The sequence below is a fragment of the Periophthalmus magnuspinnatus genome, chromosome 11 (genome assembly GCF_009829125.3).
Source record: "Periophthalmus magnuspinnatus isolate fPerMag1 chromosome 11, fPerMag1.2.pri, whole genome shotgun sequence".
Classification (NCBI taxonomy): Eukaryota; Metazoa; Chordata; class Actinopteri; order Gobiiformes; family Gobiidae; genus Periophthalmus; species Periophthalmus magnuspinnatus.
Window position 1 is genome coordinate 15,028,425 of NC_047136.2, and position 22,648 is coordinate 15,051,072.

The 22,648-nt window shown below is 37.5% G+C and overlaps 1 protein-coding gene across 1 annotated transcript in view; it reads left to right on the forward strand.

Annotated features, from left to right (window-relative positions):
* Nucleotides 1–22,352, forward strand: part of erf (Ets2 repressor factor) — a 55,500-nt gene extending 33,148 nt beyond the window's left edge. Inside the window, exons 2-6 of the mRNA XM_033975360.2 lie at nt 76–310; nt 10,842–10,954; nt 15,090–15,952; nt 16,396–16,846; nt 17,777–22,352. Of these exons, the coding sequence (XP_033831251.1) occupies nt 76–310; nt 10,842–10,954; nt 15,090–15,952; nt 16,396–16,846; nt 17,777–17,994 (1,880 nt within the window). The 3' untranslated portion in view covers nt 17,995–22,352. The remainder of the gene's footprint in view (nt 1–75; nt 311–10,841; nt 10,955–15,089; nt 15,953–16,395; nt 16,847–17,776) is intronic.
* Nucleotides 22,353–22,648: the final 296 nt, after the last annotated feature.

Below are 22,648 nucleotides of genomic sequence, written 5' to 3' on the forward strand. Positions count from 1 at the left end.
CAATAAAAATATAACATGAACACAACTTTGCTAGTCTTTACACTGTGGTGAACTGTCCCTCTGGTTTGTGTGCAGGGTTTGCTTTCCCGGAGTGGGCCTACAAACCAGAATCCAGCCCCGGCTCCAGGCAGATCCAGCTGTGGCACTTCATCCTGGAGCTGCTGAGGAAGGAGGAGTACCATGAGGTCATTGCGTGGCAGGGCGACTACGGCGAGTTCGTCATCAAAGACCCTGACGAGGTGGCCCGTCTGTGGGGGGCACGCAAGTGCAAGCCCCAAATGAACTACGACAAACTCAGCAGAGCACTCAGGTGGGTGCATATGACTGTATGAACTGTGAGACTGGAATTATGTATATTTAATACACAATACCAGTTGATATTGATATTAATTTAAAAATGCTTATTTTTGCTGTAATATGAGTTTTAGGGCCCAGTCATCAATGCAAATAATCTGGGTCAGCATATGTGAATTTTCCTTTTAAATAAATGTTTTGAATAGATGAAACAGGCTCTTGTTCCCTTCTGGGAATATGAAGTCATCACAAAAACCTAAAAATCTTTTTGTAATGTTGTGATTGGTGCAATTCAGGAACATGAAGTGTTAATGAATCTAAACTAATAGACACTAAACAACATCAACAGCAATAAAATGAAAGTCACCATTGGTCAAAATTTTGGGTTTTATTCTCTCTGTGGCGATAAAGAAAACTATTGGTTTAAGGAACTTTAAAATTGATGTGGCCAGTGCTAGACATTGTGTCGTCCTGGTTTACTTTGACTTAAGCTTTAAAATAACAAGTTATTATTAGTACTTGACAATAGGTTTAATAATCTTGTACATTACAAAAGACAAAGTTTCCTTATTTTATGAAAAACATGTTAATGTTTATGAGTCGTTGAAAAATGTTGTCAGGAAAAGTCTTGACCTAAATGTTTGAGAAGCACAGACCAGGTAGGGTTACCACGTCAGTGTGTAGTCTAAAGTTACCGGATCTGAACTTGTGAACCTTGAACTCTACCTGAACTTTGACCTTCCTCTGACCCACCTAGTTATATAAGGTCAATGTTATTTTTAGTGACAAGTTCAAATCATTTTTTTTGTCTTTAATAAGAACACATCATATCATAGAAAGTACTCTGGGAGTTATTGCTGTTTTTAATGGAAAATCTGGCAAACCCAAGTGAGGAGCTCTTTCTGATTTCTGATTGGTTCTTGTTTTTTGTAATTGTGAAATCAAGATTTAAATTATCAGTAATATTGATATTTGATTAGAACATGTTTTTGTTTTTTTTATCTGTGATGGGTGATATAAATGAAATATTTACAAAACAATTTTACATACGTTTTACAAACTATAGGTGAAACTAAAGAAGTCCTTATTTACAATGCTGACTTAAAAATAACCACAAAAATATCTTGTACTGCTAACACCATTCTTGTCTTTTCTCAATGTGGCATCATTTCTTCCCAGTCTCCTTTGCCATGCCTCTTTATGTCTCATGCTCCACCTGCGTCACTGAAAGCACATGGCCTATTAGCATCGTTTAATCGGATTCAAACACGTTTCTGCACAGCCGCCAGTTCTGCTACGTCAGTCCAGCCTTGTTCACATAATTCATTTTCAGTGGCACAGAGCTGACCCATTTTCAGCTCTTTTCACCTTTGTCACGGCTCTGTCACTGCCTCCTGTTGTGAATGAATGATTGGACCAAATGGCTATACTTTTGACTGTGCTGTGCGTCTTTAGAACACGGGACAAAGATGTCGGACGGAAGTACAAAATATAGCACCACAGTAATTAAATCTAAATATAAAATTCCTTGTGTCTTTATTGCATTATACATATACTTTGACCATGGTTATAGTTGTAATAATAGTTGCAACAATAAGTTGCAGTAGTCGTAACAAGGCTAGCTACCAGTTTTCTTTCCTTTTTTCCCCCACTAGTTGAATATTCGCAGATTTTATTTATTTTTTGTACCTATACTTGAATGTGGGCTGGCCAATGTGGTAATTAATAAATACATAAAAGCTTCTATTTATTCATTCATTCATTTTCTTCCACTTTATCCGGGGCCGGGTCACGGGGGTAGTAGCAGTCTAAGTGGGGACACCCACTCTTCCCACTCCCCAGACACTTCCTGCCACTCCTTCAGGAGGACTCCAAAGCCTTCACAGGCCAGCTGAGAGCCAGGTCCCTCCAGCGTGTCCTGAGTCTTCTCCAGGGCCTCCTTCCATTGGGACATGCGCGGAACACCCCCTCAGGGAGGCATCCAGGAGGCATCCGGGACAGATCACTAGTAAATCGAGAGCTTTGCCTTTTGACTCAACTCCTCCTTCTTTATCACAACAGTCCAATACAGTGACTGCATCACTGCAGATGCAGCACCGATCCTCACTCTTTCACTCGTAAACAAACTTAAGGCTGATGAACACCCACCCTGGGCCTAACACTTAAGGCCATCTTTTTCCAGTCAAGAACCATGGCTTTGGATTTAGAGGTGCTAATCTTTGTCTCAGCCGTTTCGTACTCTGCTGCAAACCGCCCCAGTGCCTGCTGCAGGTCCTGGTTAAATGAAGCAACAACGTCAACAGCAGAGATGAAATCCTGTGGTCCCCAAACTGGACACCCTCTGGCCCATGACTGTTCCTAAAAATTCTGTCCATAAAAACAATGAACAGAACTGGTGACAAAGGGCTATTTAAACACAAAATAGTACATTTTCTTTTTTACATATTTTTCCAGAATCTGAACTTTGTTCCTAACTTTTACTGACAGGATTGGCTATAGATGCCTTTGACAATCTGAAACTATCAATTGAAATTTGATTAATTGCGCAACTCTGTTCAACTAGAAGGTCAGTTTTAGATTATACCAATGCCTTGGCAGATGTCCAAGACACTGTACAATTGGCAAGAAAATTTAGTGACATTTATAACTACTTTCTATGGCCAGTATCTGTCCCTTGATTTTTTTTTCAGAGGTTTATTTGTTGCTCGTCCTTGGAGTTTGCTCACCACCATATCTTTTTTATTATTCCCACAGGTTTAATTTTAATTACAGCCGACCATGTGGGCAGGTAGAGAAAGCACTGCACGTGCCAAACTCGGGCCAGTAACCCTCCAAGTGGTTCAGCACATGTGGGAAGCTACAGAGACCAATTTAGCTTGCAGTCTGTTTCGGCCATGTTGTAGTCCATGTTGTAGTCATCAGTTTAGCCTCCTGGTGTTGTTGTGGGTTGGTTAGTGTTAGTCTGATCGCTCACACTCTCCCAGTGAAATGTCATCCTCTCCCCCAGCCCATCTGCGGCTTGTTTGTGCAGCTTTACACCTTTTTATATCCACAACTCACCTCAAATAACATCGCTGTGTTTATAAGGTAAAATTAGAGGGATTAGCAATAAAAACGCAATGGGGGACCAGACATGGCTTTGAAGTATTTCCCAGAAAATATAAGTTCATTTTACCGGTAAGCTAATGATCAAATACACTGCTGTGATGTCAATGAGCAAGACACTTCAACTACATTGAAGTACACATTTGGCAGCAGTGCTTGTAATGTTAGTTTATTTTACTTTAGTACAAATGTTTGATTCTTCCCACTACTGTCCATATCAGAGACCATATTTGTAACTGGTATAACCCAATCTGAAAAATCACTGGATAACCCATTCAGTATAGCAACCATCCAAAAATAAAGAGACACTTAACATCTATAGTTGTGGTTTTACCTCAAATAATGTTGATGATGATATAAGGTAAAATTAGAGGGATTAGTAATAAAACACAATGGGGAGTCAGGCATGAGGCTTTGAAGTCTTTCCCATTTAACATTCCTCATATAAACTATTGTGTTGTCGATGAGCAGGACACTTCAGACATATTCCACGTATCAAATGGCATATTTATGGTTGGCTGAGATAGGAAGGGCATCTGCTGTAATCAAATATATGTAATAACTGGATAACATGAGCTGTTAAAGTATTTACAGATAAGATAATATCCACCAACCTAAGAATCTAAGTTATTGGGACTGAATACTGTTGTGTCAAACTAAATGCCCTGGTCAGACCTAATATTGGTGGCTGATAGTTATAGGAAAGGCATCTGGCATAAATATTTGCCAAATCACTGTGCGACTGATTTGGTGTGAATGCAAGAATAGTGAAGAGTTTGTACGTTACCCACAAAGCCACTGGCAAACCACGTTGATACCAGAGCAAATGCTGTTTAAATGTCTCCTTATGTATGTGTTCAAAAGACTGTTTGATGCACTGACTTTAGTTCTTAATACAGGTCAGACTGAGCATATTAGGAGGTCTGTGTTGTGGTTTGTTTCACTTTTATAAATGCAGAGCTGTTAATGAGTCTTTGAAATGCTTTCCTTTAGAAGTGTAGTATTTATGCAGCATGCCTTGCACATGTGTGTCTGCTGTGGTAGAAGCCCTCTGTAGATTAATATTAAAGAGGTAGTTGAAAGGGATCTCATATGACTTCTGTTTACTATATTACCGGTACTTCATTGTTACACTGAAATAAGGTGTTCTTTAAGTTAGTTTTTCTTGGGATGTGCAGTTAGTTGTAAGCCGAAATACAAATGAATGTTTACTGTCAAAATTGTTGTTCCAATTGGAGACTACATTGGAACTATATGACTGACTAAAACTAGAACTATATCAGGGAATGTAACCCACTATAATAGAATAGGCTAATTTAATTCTGTTTATTAGACTAGATTTTTACCTTTTTTTTACCTGGCAAAACATAAAGAATGAATTCTTACTTACAATTTTGTCCGGGTTGTAGATGTGAATTGTCAAATATATTTTTTGCAATATATTGTATGTTATGGAAGCTGTGATAGATATTTGCCGTATCCAGATTAGGGTTGTCAAAAGTATCGAAAATCAGATACTAATCAATACTAAAACTTGTATCGAAACTAGATACTTATTTGGCAAAGTTTCGATACTAAAAAGTCACATCAACAGGACAGAAACTGGACTGTATGTCAAAATGTGATGTAATCCAGATCTAAAGAGTTATAATTTATGCAACAATTGTGCTTCTGTTAAAAGGACATGTACTTCTTATAGTCTGCATGTTCATACATTAATTCAATCTATAGGATGTACTTTACCAATAATGCATGACTCTACTTTGTTACAGGTTATTTAAAGCCAAGTGTAGATAATTGATTTGAGTGTTTGCTAAAGCTCTTACAATAATGTATTCCAGGAATCCGTTTAGAACAGGCCGCCATCACATAATTGTTTTAATAGAAAGTTTTATTCCATTTCTGTTTTTAAATGACAGAGCATACACCGATCCTTCTCCCCTTATTACATGTTAAAAGCATAGTCAAATGGTTAATGTCGGCTGTCTTGAGACCCTGTTCAGCCTCTTGCTGAGGTCATGGTGTGAATATGAATTGATCCTCAAAAGGAATGTCAAGGTCAGTTGAGTAATTGGGTCACAATATAAATTGTAAGAACTAAAAAAAATATAATTGTGACAATTTTAGCGAAAAAATTTAAGATTTGACTATTGTTTGGACCAAACCCGGGACACTGCAAGGTCTGCAGTTATAGAGCCCAGATTTCATAACTCAGCCAACAATACATACATTTTAACTACAAATTGTTCCACTTGCAGCAAAACGTATCTGCCCTATGTAAAGGTACCATATCCAAGAGATGATGTAAGATCATTTGAGTGCCTGTGAGTAGTTCTAATGGTATGTCTGATATATATTATTACCTGGTTACTATGGAGTTTTGTCAGTGCTATTTGAGCCAACAAAGTCCTTCCAGTTGCTGTTAAATAGAAGATTTGAGTGCTTATTGTATTCGTCCCTCATGTACAATATATATATATATATATGTTTTTTTCTGAGCTAGAATCACTTACCTTTTTGTTTTGCAAGGTAAATGTATGCTGAAATCCACCTTTTACAGCCATCTGACAATTCCAAAACCATTTTTACATAGTGCTAACTTGACTAATAGTTATGCAATATTTATTTAAAAATGGGCATGGATAACATTTTAGTTGTAGTATTTGATGTTTAGTACTTATCGTGGTAGACTTTTACTCTTTTGCTTTTTAATTGGCATAAGCTGCATTGATGTTGAACAGTTTATTTAATTTTATTTTAAATTAATTTAATTTAATAATTAATTTTATTTCTGAATAATTTCAAAAGTATCCATACCTGGTCACATCAATACTAATACTTACAGAAGGGGTATTTTACATCTATGGCAGTGGAACTCAAACTGTGATTCGCTAGCGCCCCCTAGTTGTCTGCGAGAAAATTATATAGTAAAATAACTTTTTTTTTCACTCAAATTTCCACTGGATTAATTTTGTAGATTTAAAATAAACCTATACATTCAGTGTGGAAACAAACTGTAGTCTGTCTACCCTATTTGATCTATTTAATTCATAAAGTCTGGCCTAGATTTGCATTTGACTGAAACTTCGGAAGGACCCGTTTAATTAGCCCAGAAGACTCCAACATGAAAACAATCTGCGAGTCTGTGCAAACAGACGACTTTCTCTTCAAAGATATGTGTGCGTAAAGAGAAAACGTCTGCAGGCGGCTTTTATGCAGCAGGGCTCACACTGAAGTCCGTGTCCGGACTCACAGAGGGGGTGTGTGGCAGAGCTTGAGAAACGCGCTCAGCGGAGACTTTGCTGCACCGTGCACATACTGCAAAGGTCGACAGAACAGACTGTTACGGATGCACAGCGACACGCAGAAAGGAGAAAGGAGGAGGAGACAGGTGAGGAGGAGTGTCATAGTGTCTCCTACTTCTTACATCTGTTTTTGTCCTTGAAGAAGACTTTGTTTTTGTTGGCCAAGTTGGGCAGAAAGAGTTGACTTTGCCGATGTCAAGCTCCTCCCAAGTGCATTACCATGGAGCTCCTCCCACTCACACATATGAATGTTAAAGGAGAAGTGTGATAAAATACTGAATTGATGGACTTATAGCAGGTTATACAAATCATTTTCAATATTTGTGATTTTTTTTATTTATTTTTTTTATTTCAATAGCAGTGCTGTAGCCTATAGTAAATTTATTTAAACTTATGGACTTCATAATAAACACATAACATAACACATAATATTAAAATTGCCATATTACATTTTGTTTTGAAAATACTACATTCGCCTTAAACAACATATTAACATTTTTGACTCTCCCCTTCCCACGTTAAATCACTCCCACTTTAAAAATCCATTTTGCTTAATACAGGGGGTATTAATAATTAATACTAGTGTAAGTATTGAACAGATTTTTATACACAACACTAAACGCTAATAATCTTGATCTCTGAGTCTGAGCATCTCCTGACAGCTGATATCGTCGCATATGGTGTTTAAATTCAGTATATCCATTGTAGTCTGAACAGGCTCTTGTATGATGTCAGAAGTAGCTACGAGGCTCCATATTAAAATCAACAAACCCTATAGAAATCTCATTATTGCTAGAGGCTAATAGAGTGTTTGTTTTTCCTCCTCCTCTTCTCTTTTGTTGTTGTTCTGTCCGTGTTTGTGGAAGTGCACATGTAGTATAGTCCCTCTGAAGTGGTCCTCCTCTCTCTGACTCACTGAGGCTGTGACTAAGCCTCCTCTCACTGGACACTACCATGACTAATGCAACTATCACAGCATCGGACTCAATGGTGTTTTTCTGTTCATTAATGCATTTTTTGTCAACATGTTTTTCATGTTTGTAAGATTTTTAAAGGTACATTATGTCACTTTTCTGTTGTCGGCTGCTTGCTTCGATGGAGATGGTCTCGATGTGCCTGGAATGTTGCGAAGCGTGGTATTAACCCATCGATATGTTCTTGCTTTGTTGGTAATGTTGCACAGTATGTAATTAAACCCCTCAGTCTCCATGGAGACAACTTCACCTTCTTGCATCCATGGTGATGTTCTTCCTTTGCCTGGAACGTTGTGCTGTAGTACTTATCTCCATGGAAATACGTAGGGAACACCACTAGGCCAAGTTACAGCTCCTATCTGTGGAGAGGTGACCCTGCTCTCAGTAAGAGTGTCTATTTTTCAAGGGATTTTTGAGCAGTAGAAATGCCTGCAATTGAATAAATACCAACTAGATTAGTTTAATTCGATACTGTGGAACATTTAAGGCAGAGCAATAACATCTCACAGAGACGAGCACTTTTAAGATGAATTGTTAAAGCTACAAATGGTACATCCATCTGTTCACCAGGAGTCAGTCATTAAAACAGTTCAGAGTTGGGAAACTTTTAACATTTTGATGTAATTTTTTTGACAAATTATATAATTGCAATTAGACACATCAGGGAATTGTCACTTTTGATAGAAAAGGTCTTCAGAAAATACGTCTAAGAGTTGTATAACTATATTTTCTTTCAGAGAGAATTTATTGCATTATTCAGCAATTTGAGCAGCAATTTTAATGGGATCTAATTATTTTACTCTCATTTTAATCAAAATACTCAAAATTAAGAATGAGACAATAATCAATAATGTAACTTTTTAACTTGTGGATTTGAAACAATGTGCTGGTTGTGTGGAGCGATGTGGACTACGTGCAGTTGGACTCAATAGATAATTAGAATTTTGACGCACAAGTTGATAAAGTCATTGAGTCAAATGTTGTCAATAAACCTCATCAGAAGCTTCCAAAGACATGACATCATCATCTGGGTTTAATACTTGCTGTACACAAACTTCTGACTTTGATGAAAGTAATGAAAAATTGTCCAAAAAAATTCTCTTCTCATTATTAGCTTTTATCAAATAGAAATTATTTTGGTAATCCTAATTGACCTAAAACAGGAGAAGTTTGACCCGATTTCATGTCACAGTGAGAAAAAGTATTGTTTTATGTAGTAAACTTCTGGTTTCAACTGTAAATCTGTTTGTGGTTTGCTCTTAGACATTAAATGTACAGATTTGCATCAGGTGTATTAGTTACACAGATGAACATCATTGTGTTACAGTAGATGCAAAATATCTTTTGCTTGTGACTGAAAAAGGCGTGCCTGCCCTGTGCATCTGGCACAAAATGATGCACAGCTTCCATATGATCAAATAGTGTATTTAATGCTTTAACTGTGAAGCCAAACAGCACTGTTAATCTCTGAGTCTTGCCCTTATTTGTAATCCAGTTGTACTTTCAAACTTTCAAACAATGTACAGTTTTCTCTTGGAGGTCTGTGTGTGCGTTGTCCGTGTGGCCACGATGACAGTGTTTTGCATGTCCCATAAAAGAGGAAAAAACAGCTGCTTCATAAATGCATATTTGTACATTGTTTCACAATAAAACCTCCACTGTTCTTTATTGTACTCGTTATTCGTCATTTAAAATGGTAAAAAAGAAAAACAGCAGAGCGAGGCGTCAGTGGACAAGAGCAGACAGGTGTGTGCGAGCGGAGTGAAGAGAGACGTGAGGCTCGTTGATCAATTAATGAGGCATTTTGCATTTAAATGAACAGAATTTGTATTGTCCCTTAGTAATTTAGCATTATTTGATTTATTTTATATATTCTGTACATGTCATTTGAGGAAAAAAAAACCCTTTAACTCCATTTTCAACAGATTTGGCTTAACTAGATGGACAGGCGATAATACCGTATCTCGTGGTGTAATTAGGAGATGGCATGATATTAAACAGATCACCCAACTGCGTAAAAGTATAAAAGCAGGTACCCTAGTTTTAAGATTCTGACCCATCCCTTAAACTTGCATGTGTACAAAGGTGTGCTTGTTCTATTGCCCTATGACTAATCTCCTCCACTTTTGGCAATGCTGCGCTGAATGAACGAGAGCTTCAAGCTTTTATGTAAAGAAATTGTGAATGTGTTGGGGCCATAGGTGAGTCATTGGAAGACATTTTCTCATGTTCTGATTGAGTTGTCGGCTTTTTTTTCTGTGTGGGGCTGAGGTGACTAATGCCTCTAAACTACTTGAGTTCAGCCTGCCTCCGTGGACTACATCCTTATGCAATCACCACATGGGTGTAGAGCAGCTCACCTTTAGCTAGACTGATTACTGTACAAGTGTGGAAAATCGGAAGTTGTTAGAAAAGTACTTACTTTTTTATGTTATAAATTTGTTTCCTCATCAAATCATGCTCAATGCACTTTTTTTTTTCTTTTTTTTTTTTGTGAAATGTTGTTTCCAATATCAAATCATACTTGCTTGTACATATTTAGGTTGACCATTTGAAGTTGTATTAAATTTTACTTGCCTTTTATAGATTTACATGTGTTATGTTGTTTCCTCATTAAATCCTATATATATTTTCTTCCTCATATGTTTTGACTAATTCTTTATATCTAGTCTATACAAATGTTGCTTTTAATCAGCATTATCAAATCTTACTTGTAGTTTTGCTTAATTTACCATTTTAAAAGTAATTTTTCATATTTATGCTGTACAAATATTGACTGAAGTTTTATTTACTTATGTTTTGTTTTTAAATATATTACAGTGTTGTTTCTATATCAAATCATAGTAGTTTTGTTCAGTTGACATATTCTTGTAATTCTTTATATTTATGTTGTAAAATGTAGACTATTTTAATTTTTGTTTTAAATGTACTTATTTTTTGCTTTTAAATATGTCAAAATGTTGTTTCCTCATCATATCATACTGGTAGTGTTCCTCTGCGTTCCACTTTGAAGCCAGCAGCTGTTAGCCTTATTTGAACTGCTTCACCCAGTAGGACGGCAGTTCCGGAAATTTGTGTCTAAATCGTTTTTTGTTTGCTCAATAAGTTTTAAACTGTCCCAAAATCTCCATTTATACTCATGTTTGTCTATTATTTTTTTCAGATATTACTATAACAAGCGGATCCTCCACAAAACCAAGGGCAAAAGGTTCACCTACAAATTCAACTTCAACAAACTGGTGCTGGTCAACTACCCCTTCATCGACATGGGCTCAGGTATGTGCCATGTAGAGGTACAGTTACAAATGACAATACAGAAATGTTCAAGAGATTTAAACCCACACACTGCAGGATAATTTGCCCAATGTACAACCCGATTTGCTTACTTTGGATTTTTGAATGTGATTTTTAATCCCGTGTGTCACTGAGCTGCTCTGTTGTATCGTAACTATAAAACATCACCATCACTGCACCTGCCAATAAAACAGAGCGTCGAGGCAGAGGGAGTGATGGACACAGAGGCAGAAGATACAAACTTAAGAAATGATACAAACTTAAGAAATGGTGAAAATGATTAGGTGACTTTATTACGCACTATTAATGCCACACGCTACATTGGCGGTAGAGCAGTTGATTAAATGCACTTGCCTTATCATCAACATCGACCAAAGTTTCTATCGATTTTTTGATGTTTCGATTTTTGGCACAGCCCGACTTTAAATGTTCCATATAATGCCATTAACTTATCTATCTCCATGGTAAATGTTTTAACGTTTCTCATCATAAGAACAGTTTCTTCCCCTCTGCCGTTTGTCTCATGAACACTTTATAATATTTGCACAAAACTGGACACTTTATAACACCGGTCACTTTAATAAGTCATGTTTGCACTGTTGTTCTGATGCTGCTGTTGTATATATTTTCTACCTTTAAGTATTATATTTGATTTTTTAAGCATATCTTTTTTAACTTTGTGCATGCCCTTATTTGTATTTGTATTTATTCAGTGTGTTTTATGTTGCACTTTATCACCGAAGTAAGTTCCTCGTTTGTGAACTGTGTTCACAAACGATGGCAATAAAAGTCTTCTGATTCTGATCTTTCACTTTGTAGTTCCATTGAGTCATGCAGGTGGTTTGCCCATCATCAGAAATCTTGTATCTAAATGTAGTTGTTTGCATACTATTGACGTTGTTACTGCTACTATTGCAGATATCATCTGTACTATATATAACCAAAGTTACTACAATGGTCTATTTACTATTTACCTTTACCTTTAATTCTGCCATGTTTCTATTGACACTTTGAAGCTATCCACCAAGATCTAACAATGCTTATTTCAGATTTAAATTGGTAGTATGTACACTTTGATAGCTTCCACTCCTATGACAAATATTACTACTTCAGTTACTAATTTATTTTCTTCACCTCCTCCTCATTTACTATTGTTACTTCCTACCTTGACACCAAAATAAGTTTTATTCATTCATACTGATGGAAAAACAAACTTCTTTTTGAGTTACTTCGCATAGAAATAGACCGTTATCTGTGTGAAACTTCACTTTAGCAACAGGCTGAGAGTGGAGGTTCAGATGGAAGGATCGTACTTGACAAGGACTCCGGAGGTCTATAGAGACAAAACAGTGATGACCTTCAGGTGTCTGTGAATCTGAAGTGATGTAAGAAATTGGAAAAACGTACGTAGTAAGTATTTAGTGCAGGAGAAACAAGGAATTTTTCTTTTAGCAGAAGTTTTAAAGGTCTTTATTTCATGTAGCTATTGATACAATGCAGTGATATCAGGCTGGGGGTGTATGTATATGGCGGAATCAAGTTACCATGGTGACACAATGCACACATTGGCAAACAAACACATTTTCAGGAGTATGCGATCATAGTTTTTGTCCTATTTAGGTGTTTTAGGTGTTTCTCAATTATCTGAAACAATTATTTATTAGAAATGGCGATTCATGTTTTGCAGAACAATGATTTATATTTTCTAGTAAACAGCAGTGGCGTTATCAAAAAACAGAAAAAATGCACATAGTTCAGTTGTTAGAGAATACATATATTGCATTAGTAAACAGTCCTCAACAATATTTTTTGGATTGATACGATAAGGATCAGAAGGAGGATACGATAAGTATCAGAAGGAGATTTATGGATGTAGTGAGTGAGCATCCCCTAATATTGTGCATCCTAAGACTTTCATTCACACTTGCAAACATACACTACACCTAAATTGAGACGAAACCAGAAAAAGATCAGGACAAAACCAAGTCTACAACTAAACTGGGATCAAACCAGGACCAAACCAAGACAAATGGTAACTCTGTGAAAGTTGGAGGAAGCATTGTGGCTAACCCGATAGACAATATGTAGTTTATGGCTACTATGAAACATTTTCTTTTAGAAATAGCCTCTCCAGTTGACTCATACCTTAGTTTAGTTTAAGCCACATTTGTCGACTAATTTCCTACAGGACATTAATTTTAGTAGCTTTGTTTGTGTCTGAAAAGCGTGCCACGTCTCGCCCCGCCCTCTCCTCCCTCTGAGGTCCTGTCTGCTCCCTGTCCCAGGCTGGCCCACTTTAAAAACATCCCATGACATAAGAGTAGACCCAAACTTTAATTACACAGGCTGTCTGATGTGGCCCACACGCCGTCATGTTTGATAGGATGGTTTGCCTGCGTCAGTCTAGGGTTTGACTTCAGACTTTTACAGAGATGTGGTTAAAAAACTTTACTGACATGTTGAAACACTGATGAAGGAAATATCAGGTTGATTACCGCTTTTACTATTACAACTAATATCCCTATAACAGCTTTGTATCAATACTATTACAAAGTATTAATAGTACACCTATTACTGATAATGTTAGTATTCTACTACCAGGCAGCAGCTACTATGAGGCTACTGCTATTACTCTACTGCGGCCTCTACCACTACACTATCCCTACTGCTAACTACTTACGTTAACTACTTCTATTGCAGTTACTTCTGGCAATACAAATATTATAACTTTACATTACTACTATTACTAAAACACTACTACTGCTACTAAAAAAATCTAAATCCAACTTAAGTTTGAGTATGTATGTTATTATCCAGTAGTTCATTGGCTAATCGACAGTCCTGGTCCCTGTACTGGTCCAGACATGACTCCAGAGTATGTTACCTCTTAGACCGAGCCACACACATGCACTGACACATGCACCGACTGAGACTGTGGAAAAGGAGGAGGTACGCGCCCTTGTTTGTGATGGCACACACTCCAATATTTCACTGTGGCGTGTGCAGCAATGCCACAAGCTACTGGTAAAACGGGGAGGATGGGGGTTCAAAAAGCAGCTAATTGTGGCTCTGTAAAACTCTGCTTTCTGTCTATGGGTAAAGCTGTCAAATATGTCACCACAGCCCCATTCTAATTAGTTTGAGATAAACCATTCTTTATTATGGTCTTGTATTGTTGATAGTGTGTTAGTCAAAGTTAAAATAGCTAATTAGTTTTAGCAAAAAAATAATAGTTCATAAGAAAATTGCCTGGCATGACAGCTGCAGTTACATGCACACTGTAGATCAGATTTTTATCAGATTTGTTTGACTTATAAGATTATTAAAATGACACGTAAACAGTAAAATCATCAAATTTCTTTCTGATCATGGACCTTCAGATTACATCAGATTTTGTGGTTTACATGTCATTTAAATAATCTTAAATGTCCAGAAATCAGATAATCAGATTTTAGTGTGTTTGTGACCATAGCCACAGTTCTTAAATGGGAATGGCTGATTCTGCTGTGTTTAGCTACAGAAATACAGTAGAAAAATAAATGAACAAAATGTTAAAATGCACTTTTTTCAATAGCCAAGCTTTTACCCTAGACATCTCAAAATGTCAACTTGGTCTCTTTTATTGATTAAATGGCTGTAAATTGATACTCTGCTGGGCTATGTAAAGGTCATAATTGGTCATAACGGGTCTGAATTGCAATCCGAGTTTGCATGATTAGTCTGCAATTATGACGATAATAACATACCCTGAGAGAACAAAATGTGCCAGCTTATAGAAAAATAGTTTTACCTTTAGTTAAACCTCAATAAATGGATTCTGAAATTCTTGTATTGAGACTTTGCAGTGTCTTCATGGTGGAATGTTCAACAAATACTGTCAAAAAAGTTTTAAGCCCAAGGGAATGTTGATGCTATCAGCCGCAAAGTATCAATTAGTTTCATATTTCAGGCTTTTATCAAATATAAATGCTTAATATATATCGCAAATATAATCTAAATTGGTAGTATTTTTTATCTACAACTTCATCTACAACTTAAAAAAAAAAATAATAATAACGTTTTAACAATATGTGAAAATATTATAACAATAAACTTATTCTAATCTGTGTTTTTCTAGGTCGAGGTGTCCCCCAAAGTGCCCCTCCCGTTCCCTCTGGAGGCACCCACTTCCGCTTCCCCCCCTCCACCCCCTCAGACGTGCTGTCGTCTAGTGAGGAGCTGCGCAGTCCGGGCATGTACAGCGCAGTCAGCAGGCGCATGGCTCGGGGCTCCGTCAGCGACTGCAGCGACGGCACCTCCACCAACTCTGAGCTGGAGGAGGCCGGAGCAGAAGAGAGGGGAGGTGGGGGTCCCGATCGGGCGTACCGAGGCTTGCTCCCCCCACGCCTCCCCCACGATTCCCTGTTCAGAGTCTTCGGCGGAGGACCTGGAGGATTGGCCAGACCGACCCCTCGAGTCCACCCTGATCCGCTGTCTCCCTTCCCAGTCTCTCCCCTCCCTGGACCGGGTCTTCTGCCTCCGCTGTCCCCTGCTATGTCTATGACCCCTACGCCTCATCTCCCCTTCACCCCCTCCCCCTCTCTGCCCTCCCCCCTTATGGGATCCCACTTCTCGTTCAACGCAGAAGACATGAACCATTACCTGCAAGCACATAACCAGTCCGTATACAACTACCACCTAAGCCCCCGCGCTTTCCTGCCCTATCCCAACATCATTGTCCCACAGCCCCACAGACCCACCCCAGACAAGCCCTCCCTCCTCCACGGCCCACCACTGGGTCTCTCTCACTCCCTTGGGCAGCCAATCGGGGCAACTGACGAGTTTAAGTTTAAATTGCAGCCTCCGCCCCTTGGCAGAAAGCACCGGGAAACAGGGAGTACCCCGACTGCTTCCTCCTCCTCCTCATCGTTGTCTGGGTTTTCAGGGTCTAGCCAGAACCTGAGTACCCCCAGTCTGTCTGCAGTACCACCCAAGATTAAGGTGAGGAAGTAATCTAAAAAAAAAACAAAAAACAAACGTAATAAAAGTTACATAGTATAAAATCCAATTAAACCTGATTTTAGCTTAAAGTGGTTCAATTCGGCAAAATCGACTTTTCAGAGCTTTTAACCATATAGTTGTTTCCACTCATCATTTACTTACCCGAAGTAAAGTGTATTTGTAGTGATTCGTGCATGAGCAATCTTTAATCACTTATTTTCAAGACGCCATATTGCCAATCAACCTCTGTTCTCAAAGGAGAAAGCACTCCTTTGCATGTGTTTTAATGGACTGGACTTAAACAGCCACATTTCTTATCCTATATTCTTTAACACTTGTAATGTCTCACACTAGAAAAACAACACCTTTATTTTTAATTACCTTATTTAAATTCATAAAGCAAGCGAGTTTCTATATTCACCCTGCATTATGGTGTTTTCCAGGTTGAACGCATCTCAGACGTGGAGTCAGACGAAGAGGTGGAGGTGACTGACATCAGTGAGGAGGACGACGACATGAATCACCATGATGACAGGGAGGATGACGACGAGGGCGACATCTTCACGCCTCTGTCCCGTCACCGCATCCTCCATCACCATAGCAACGGGACCGGCAGCATCGTCGGTCGCCATGGCAATGGGAACATGAGAACCAGCACCCCACCGCCCCCTCCAGCTAATGGGATGGCAGAAGATGATGACGACGAAGATGTGTTTAAGACTCCCGCTACCCCTCCCACTGGGACCATGCCTTTCCCCCTGCTCAATCTGAAAGCAGAGCCAGGACAAGGCAACAGCGCGCCCATCAGCCCCGGAGGAACACGCTGCATCCCGCTCAAACTGAGGTTCAAACGACGCTGGAGCGAAGATCAAAAGACAGAGGCAGATGGTAGAGGTGGGTACAACTGAAAAATATAGTTCCCAAAATTAAAGTGCATTTGACAGAGAAATATATTTTCTTATAACTACTTGTATTGGTGGAATAATACCTATGGAAATATTTGTCATAATTTTAGATTAAGTGGCAGAAAAATAGAAAATGATAAGTAAAATACAAGAAGAAGCAAATGGTTTTTAAAACAGAATCCATCTGCCGATGTCATAATTACATCCAAAATGAGAAGACAACAAGGAAGGCATTTCTGACAGTTAAAAAATGTATTTAACAAACTAAAGGTGTTGTGGTGTATTTGGATTTATCCAATCATAACTATTGTGTAATTTAGTATTAGTAATTAAGTTTTTGGCCTTGTTAACATTTTGGGTAACATACGTATGCCATATCTCCTGTCCATGTTCAGCCACAAAGTGAACTTATAAGCTACACCTAAATTGCAAGACTAGAAAATTTTGTAAAATTTTAAACCTAAGGATGTTAACTATGTTTTAGAGTAATGAGTAGTCTAACCTGTCTAACCTAAATTTTTCACACACATGAACATTGTGCAAACGGTTTCCAGTAGAGAACGACGGATATGGGTTTTTTCATGGCCGATATCGATACCAATTGTTTAGAATACAGAGTGACCAAACGCTGACGATACTTTTGGGCCAATATGCAGGGCAGATTTTTATTATTTTCTCCAAATTATGCATTTTAAATTTACTACGACATATATTGTCTCTCTAGTTTCCAGTTGCTCTTTAATTTGGTATTAATCAGAATGCAGTTACTTTCCTAAAAACAAGCCACGCTTGTTTTGTGTGCATCTGTGATTTTTTCTTCTATATCTAGTGATAAATAAATGCACAGTAAATGGTGAAAAAAACAAAAAGCAGTTTTTACACTGCACTTTTATAACTCATTAATTTCTACCTGTTTCAGATGTTGAGCGGGATGGCGAGGCAGAGGATAAGAAAGTCCGCGCCGATGGAGAGGAGGCTATGGAGGAGGACCAGAGGGGGGCAGAGGAGGAGTCCATGCCTGCACGAGGAGCAGTGATCCTGGGGTTAACTCTCCCACCTCCCCCTGTACAGCGGCGGGGCAGTTCAGAGCTTCAGAGGGCAACTGCACAGCTGTCCCTGGAAAACCCAACCTGCTGAGACCCAATGACACATAGATACGAAAGACGTACTGGCTTCTTGTTGACGCAGACCATAGGCAAGATCGTAGCAAGTTTTAGCCATTAGCCAAAGTTCAACCATTGGCATAGTAAAGTGATAGTGTATTTTTGTATATTAAATAGTGGCTTCTTAACAAACATATAGCAGACCAAGCATCTATTTTTACTTGTTAAATAATTTTTATAACCATATTTTATCCCAAAGTTTGTATCAAAAATGAGACATAATGTGGGCATTTTTACCAGGCAAATCACTATTATATCTAGCCATTTAAAGACCCCTTTGCTATTACATGCCAGGATGCAGTATATATTTTATTCTGCATAAAGAGGCAATTTCCAAAGCACAATATGTATATATAAAGTAAAAAAATTATGGACACTCCTCATGATGGCACACAAAATTTCCAAAATATAGGAATGCTAATGATTATTAGCATTTCAGTATTAGCATTAGCTTTGAAGTTTGTCAGTGTTTGAATCCTGGCCTGTACTGTCAACAAGCAGCTCTCAGTTTTTGTGATCTATGTGGAGCCATTGTACTAAAGCCTGCATTGCCTCCAAAACAACATGGACACTATTAAAGAAAAACTATAAATCTTCAACTTGCAACAAAAAATGGAAAAGACAAACTACATTGGTCCTTCTCTGGACTTATAAAGAGCTGTGGGATTCATTCACACTGCCTTTTTCAAAGTCTGTTGGTGCCAGTTTAGCCTGCCAGCCTCTTGCATCTCACCATGTGCCCAGAATATGTTTTAACACGATCTACTGGCAGCAAGCGAGCATTGTTACTAAAATACCAATCGCTTTGTTTAGAGGACATGTACAGCGCAATTTGTCACTAGCAAGGCGCCTCTTTGCTTTCATTTCCACATTGTTACTCAATACTCAATACACAAAATCTGTCTTCAAGGTGCACTATGTAACTTTTCTGGTGGAAGGTATACCACTTGGTTGTCTCCATAGAGATGTTATTGCTTTGCCCGGAATGTTATTTAGTATGGCATTAAACTCATCGCTCTTTCATCTACTCAATTACAAGTCTTTTTATGGCTAAAGAAACATGCATACGAGTGCTTCTCCTCAGATCAGACATGTAACTTGAAGTAATGATGCCAGCTACATGTCGACATGAAGAAAATTTCAATGCCATACTCTAGAAAATTTCAGGCAAAGCAGTCTCCATAGAGACCATCAGAAACATTAAATAGTGCATCTTTATTCATTTTATTTTTGGCCCATCCATGGAAGTGCCTCCCTTGTCATCATGCAGTCAATTTTACCATCCAGCGAACTTGCAATTTCTTTCTTGGAAATGTCTAAAAGACTCCCACAGGTGAGACAAAATTATCCTATCACCCACACTACATTGTATAAAGACATTAAAAGCAGGCATATTTGTACAAAGATGAGCTACGAACTTTGAAATACTGGCATTTGTTAACCACCAAATGGACTTAATGTTGCTATATTGTACAGATAATCAAATGTTTGCTTGTTGAGAGAGCGCGAACACGGCAGGAGGGTTGAAATTAGGAAGAAGCGACTTGCCAAGACTGCTATTAGTCCTTGTTTGAACTATCACGGATACAGTGAGGAGGAGTGAATACAACCCAGTGCAGAAGACACCATTCATTCCCTTTTGTTTTGCCTAAAGACGCTAAAATCGTGCCTCTTATTGACTTGCACCCTCGATATGTATTATTATTACTAAGGGCATTTGCGGTGATGTATTATAGCCGTGTTTTTGTTCATAGTTCTTGAGATGCGAAATATCTTGGGAACAATGTAAAACGAATGTTAAGCATCAAGGTTAACTCAGGCAAAACCTTTACTGAGAAGAAACAACTTATTTTTATGTATTATTTTACAAAAGAGACAATACCCCCATTTTAAACCTATATATTTAAATGGTGCCTTTTTAAACGCCAATGTTTTCTCTAGTTACCCCCCTGCAAACTTCACACTACAACCATCATGCCTTCAACCTTTTGTAAGAATACCTACAGAATTACGCATATATTTTATTCAAATATATATTGAAGTCAAATGTTATATTTCAGTACGGATTTGATACAAGAAATCAGGAAGATGCTATTTTTAATGGTAATGGTTTGTAAATATTGTAACGGGCATATTATCAGCAGTATCTCCTGCCTTAGCATTTCACCCTAGCCTTCTTATTCTTGAGCTGTCTTTATGTAAAATAATTATCCATTCAGGAGAATGTCTAGAAAAATTTTGGGTCAAAATTGTACTTTTTATTTTCCTTTGGTGGGGTTGACGTCGGTCTAAAGCAGACAGTACTAGTAAACATTTTTAAGACTTTGTTTGCACTTGCTTTGTAGTACGTTTTGAATTCTCGCCCCATTGTAAAACTATTCACTGTTTTGACCCAAATATAGAGGGATACTGTAACAAAGTGATATTTAATGATGAATTTTTATGTAACCTAATCAGATAAAGGTACCTTCTCTGGTGGGGAAATGGGTCAGGCATTTATTTGGGGGTCGGGCATCTATTGCTTTGCTTATAAGGTTCCACAGTATGATATTAAAATGATCCGACAATGATCCATGACAACAAGCAGATGATACCACTAGACCAAGTAACATGTAAGATCTGTGAGAAGTGACACATTTTGAGTCATAAACAACCTGTAATTGAAAAGATACAAGAGAGGTAAGTTTTATGTCATACTTTGGAACATCCCAGACAAAGCAATAACATGTTTAAGACGACCAGGTAGTGGACCCTCAACTAGACAAGTTGCATAGCGCACCTTTTAAAGTAGCTTATTTTGATAAACTATGAACTCTAAATCATCTATGACCATCTTTATTCAAGTTAATCCTGCCGTCTGCTGTTTAAAGACGTAATTACTTGATACTTGCACGCACTGGAAATTCCGTCAGAAAACCTTGTTGCGGGATCGGGAGACAGGGACTTCCCATAAGTGCTGCTTTGGTTTGTGCCAGTGGAAATGTGATCCTACATCTCTGCCATCGACATGCATCATTTAGCAGAGGGCTCACCACTCCTGGCCTATTCACGCTCAGAAACCGCAGTTCAGCTCATATGTAACCTTTTTGACAATTACATTATTAAATTCAAATTATCATCCATGATTTTCAGTGAGGGCCATTTTGAGCCCTGCAATTTGTAATCAAGCATGTCTATTTTACTACCCAATTGAAAAATATTATAAATAACTATATTCTGTATAATTTTGTTAAATTTATTAGCCTAACCACCAACTAAGTCAGTATATAGGTGACTTTATAGACCATTCTATATATTAGATAAGAGTTCATAATGCAGGTTATATGGTTTCACTGCGAATAACTTTATTGTTGCATTGACAAAGTTACTCTAAGTCCAGAATTCATTTATATAAAACACATGCTAGTATAATTTGCCACATTTAAATTAACAACTACTCTACCAGTCAAAACGTTGGACACATTTTCTATGATTATTTACACTATCGATTCTCACCGAAGGCATCAAAACAATGAACGGACACATGGAATTTAGTTAACAAAAAATACTTTGAATATTTCAATATAAAATATTAAAAAAAAGGTTTTAGTAGTAACTTTTCTTTGATACATAAATCCATACATCTTATCATATGTGATGTCTTCTGTATGTATATAAAATGTAGAAAAAGTTGCAAAGATAAAAGAAAATGCTGAATTTGAGGGTGTGTCCAAACTTTTGACTGGTAGTGTAGTTGTCTAAAATTCATTTCTTATTCATATCTGCTTCTCTTAACTTGAGGAAACCAGAATATAAGAAATATAAGAAAATGTATGTCCAAAACTCTAAATTCATCATCTAAAATGTTGCTTTGTTCCAGTCGATCCCCTCTCATTGTATTTCTGTATACTTTCAAACATATTACTGTTACTATTGTAATTATTATATTAACTTTTGGATTATTTTGTATACAGTCTCTCCTCCATCTTTGAATTTCTGTTCAGTTTTGCACTCATTCATTGACCTGTTTAAGTTCATGCTTCATGTATTTTTTAACCTGATTTTATAACCAATATGGATAAGAGGAGGGTCATATTTCCCCATTTTGTTAAATAGAGGGGAGAGCAATTGTTTAAATTTTTTTGGTATTGTGTATATATAATTTTTTTCATTTTTTTGGAGGATTCTGTAAGAAAAACCTTATACTGTTTATTAATATCCATTGTGATTTTTGAATTGTCTCTTTGGGTTGTGCCTTTGTCGGGACGTCCTGTACTTTCATTTCTCTTCTCTCTGTTCATCTACATTTGTAATTACACAATAATCAGGGTTAATTAAAAGAGGTAAATGTTTCCTGTGTGTGGTGTGGTGTTATTGAGCATTGGGCAGAGTACAGCCATTCACTTTTACATTTACAACTATGTTATATCAGCAAATAATAGCTTGAAAAATGGGTTTGGAGCTCAGTATATTTATTTATAGGCTGTGCATTTGGTGGGGATTTTTTAATTGTATTTTTTCTACTAACTTAAACAATGTAACTCATACTATATGCATATCCAGAAATTAGTTACTTGAAGTGCAATATAGATAAGCATATTTGACTAGGAAATATTGCCAACATGGGAATACAACCCAGATCTTTTTTT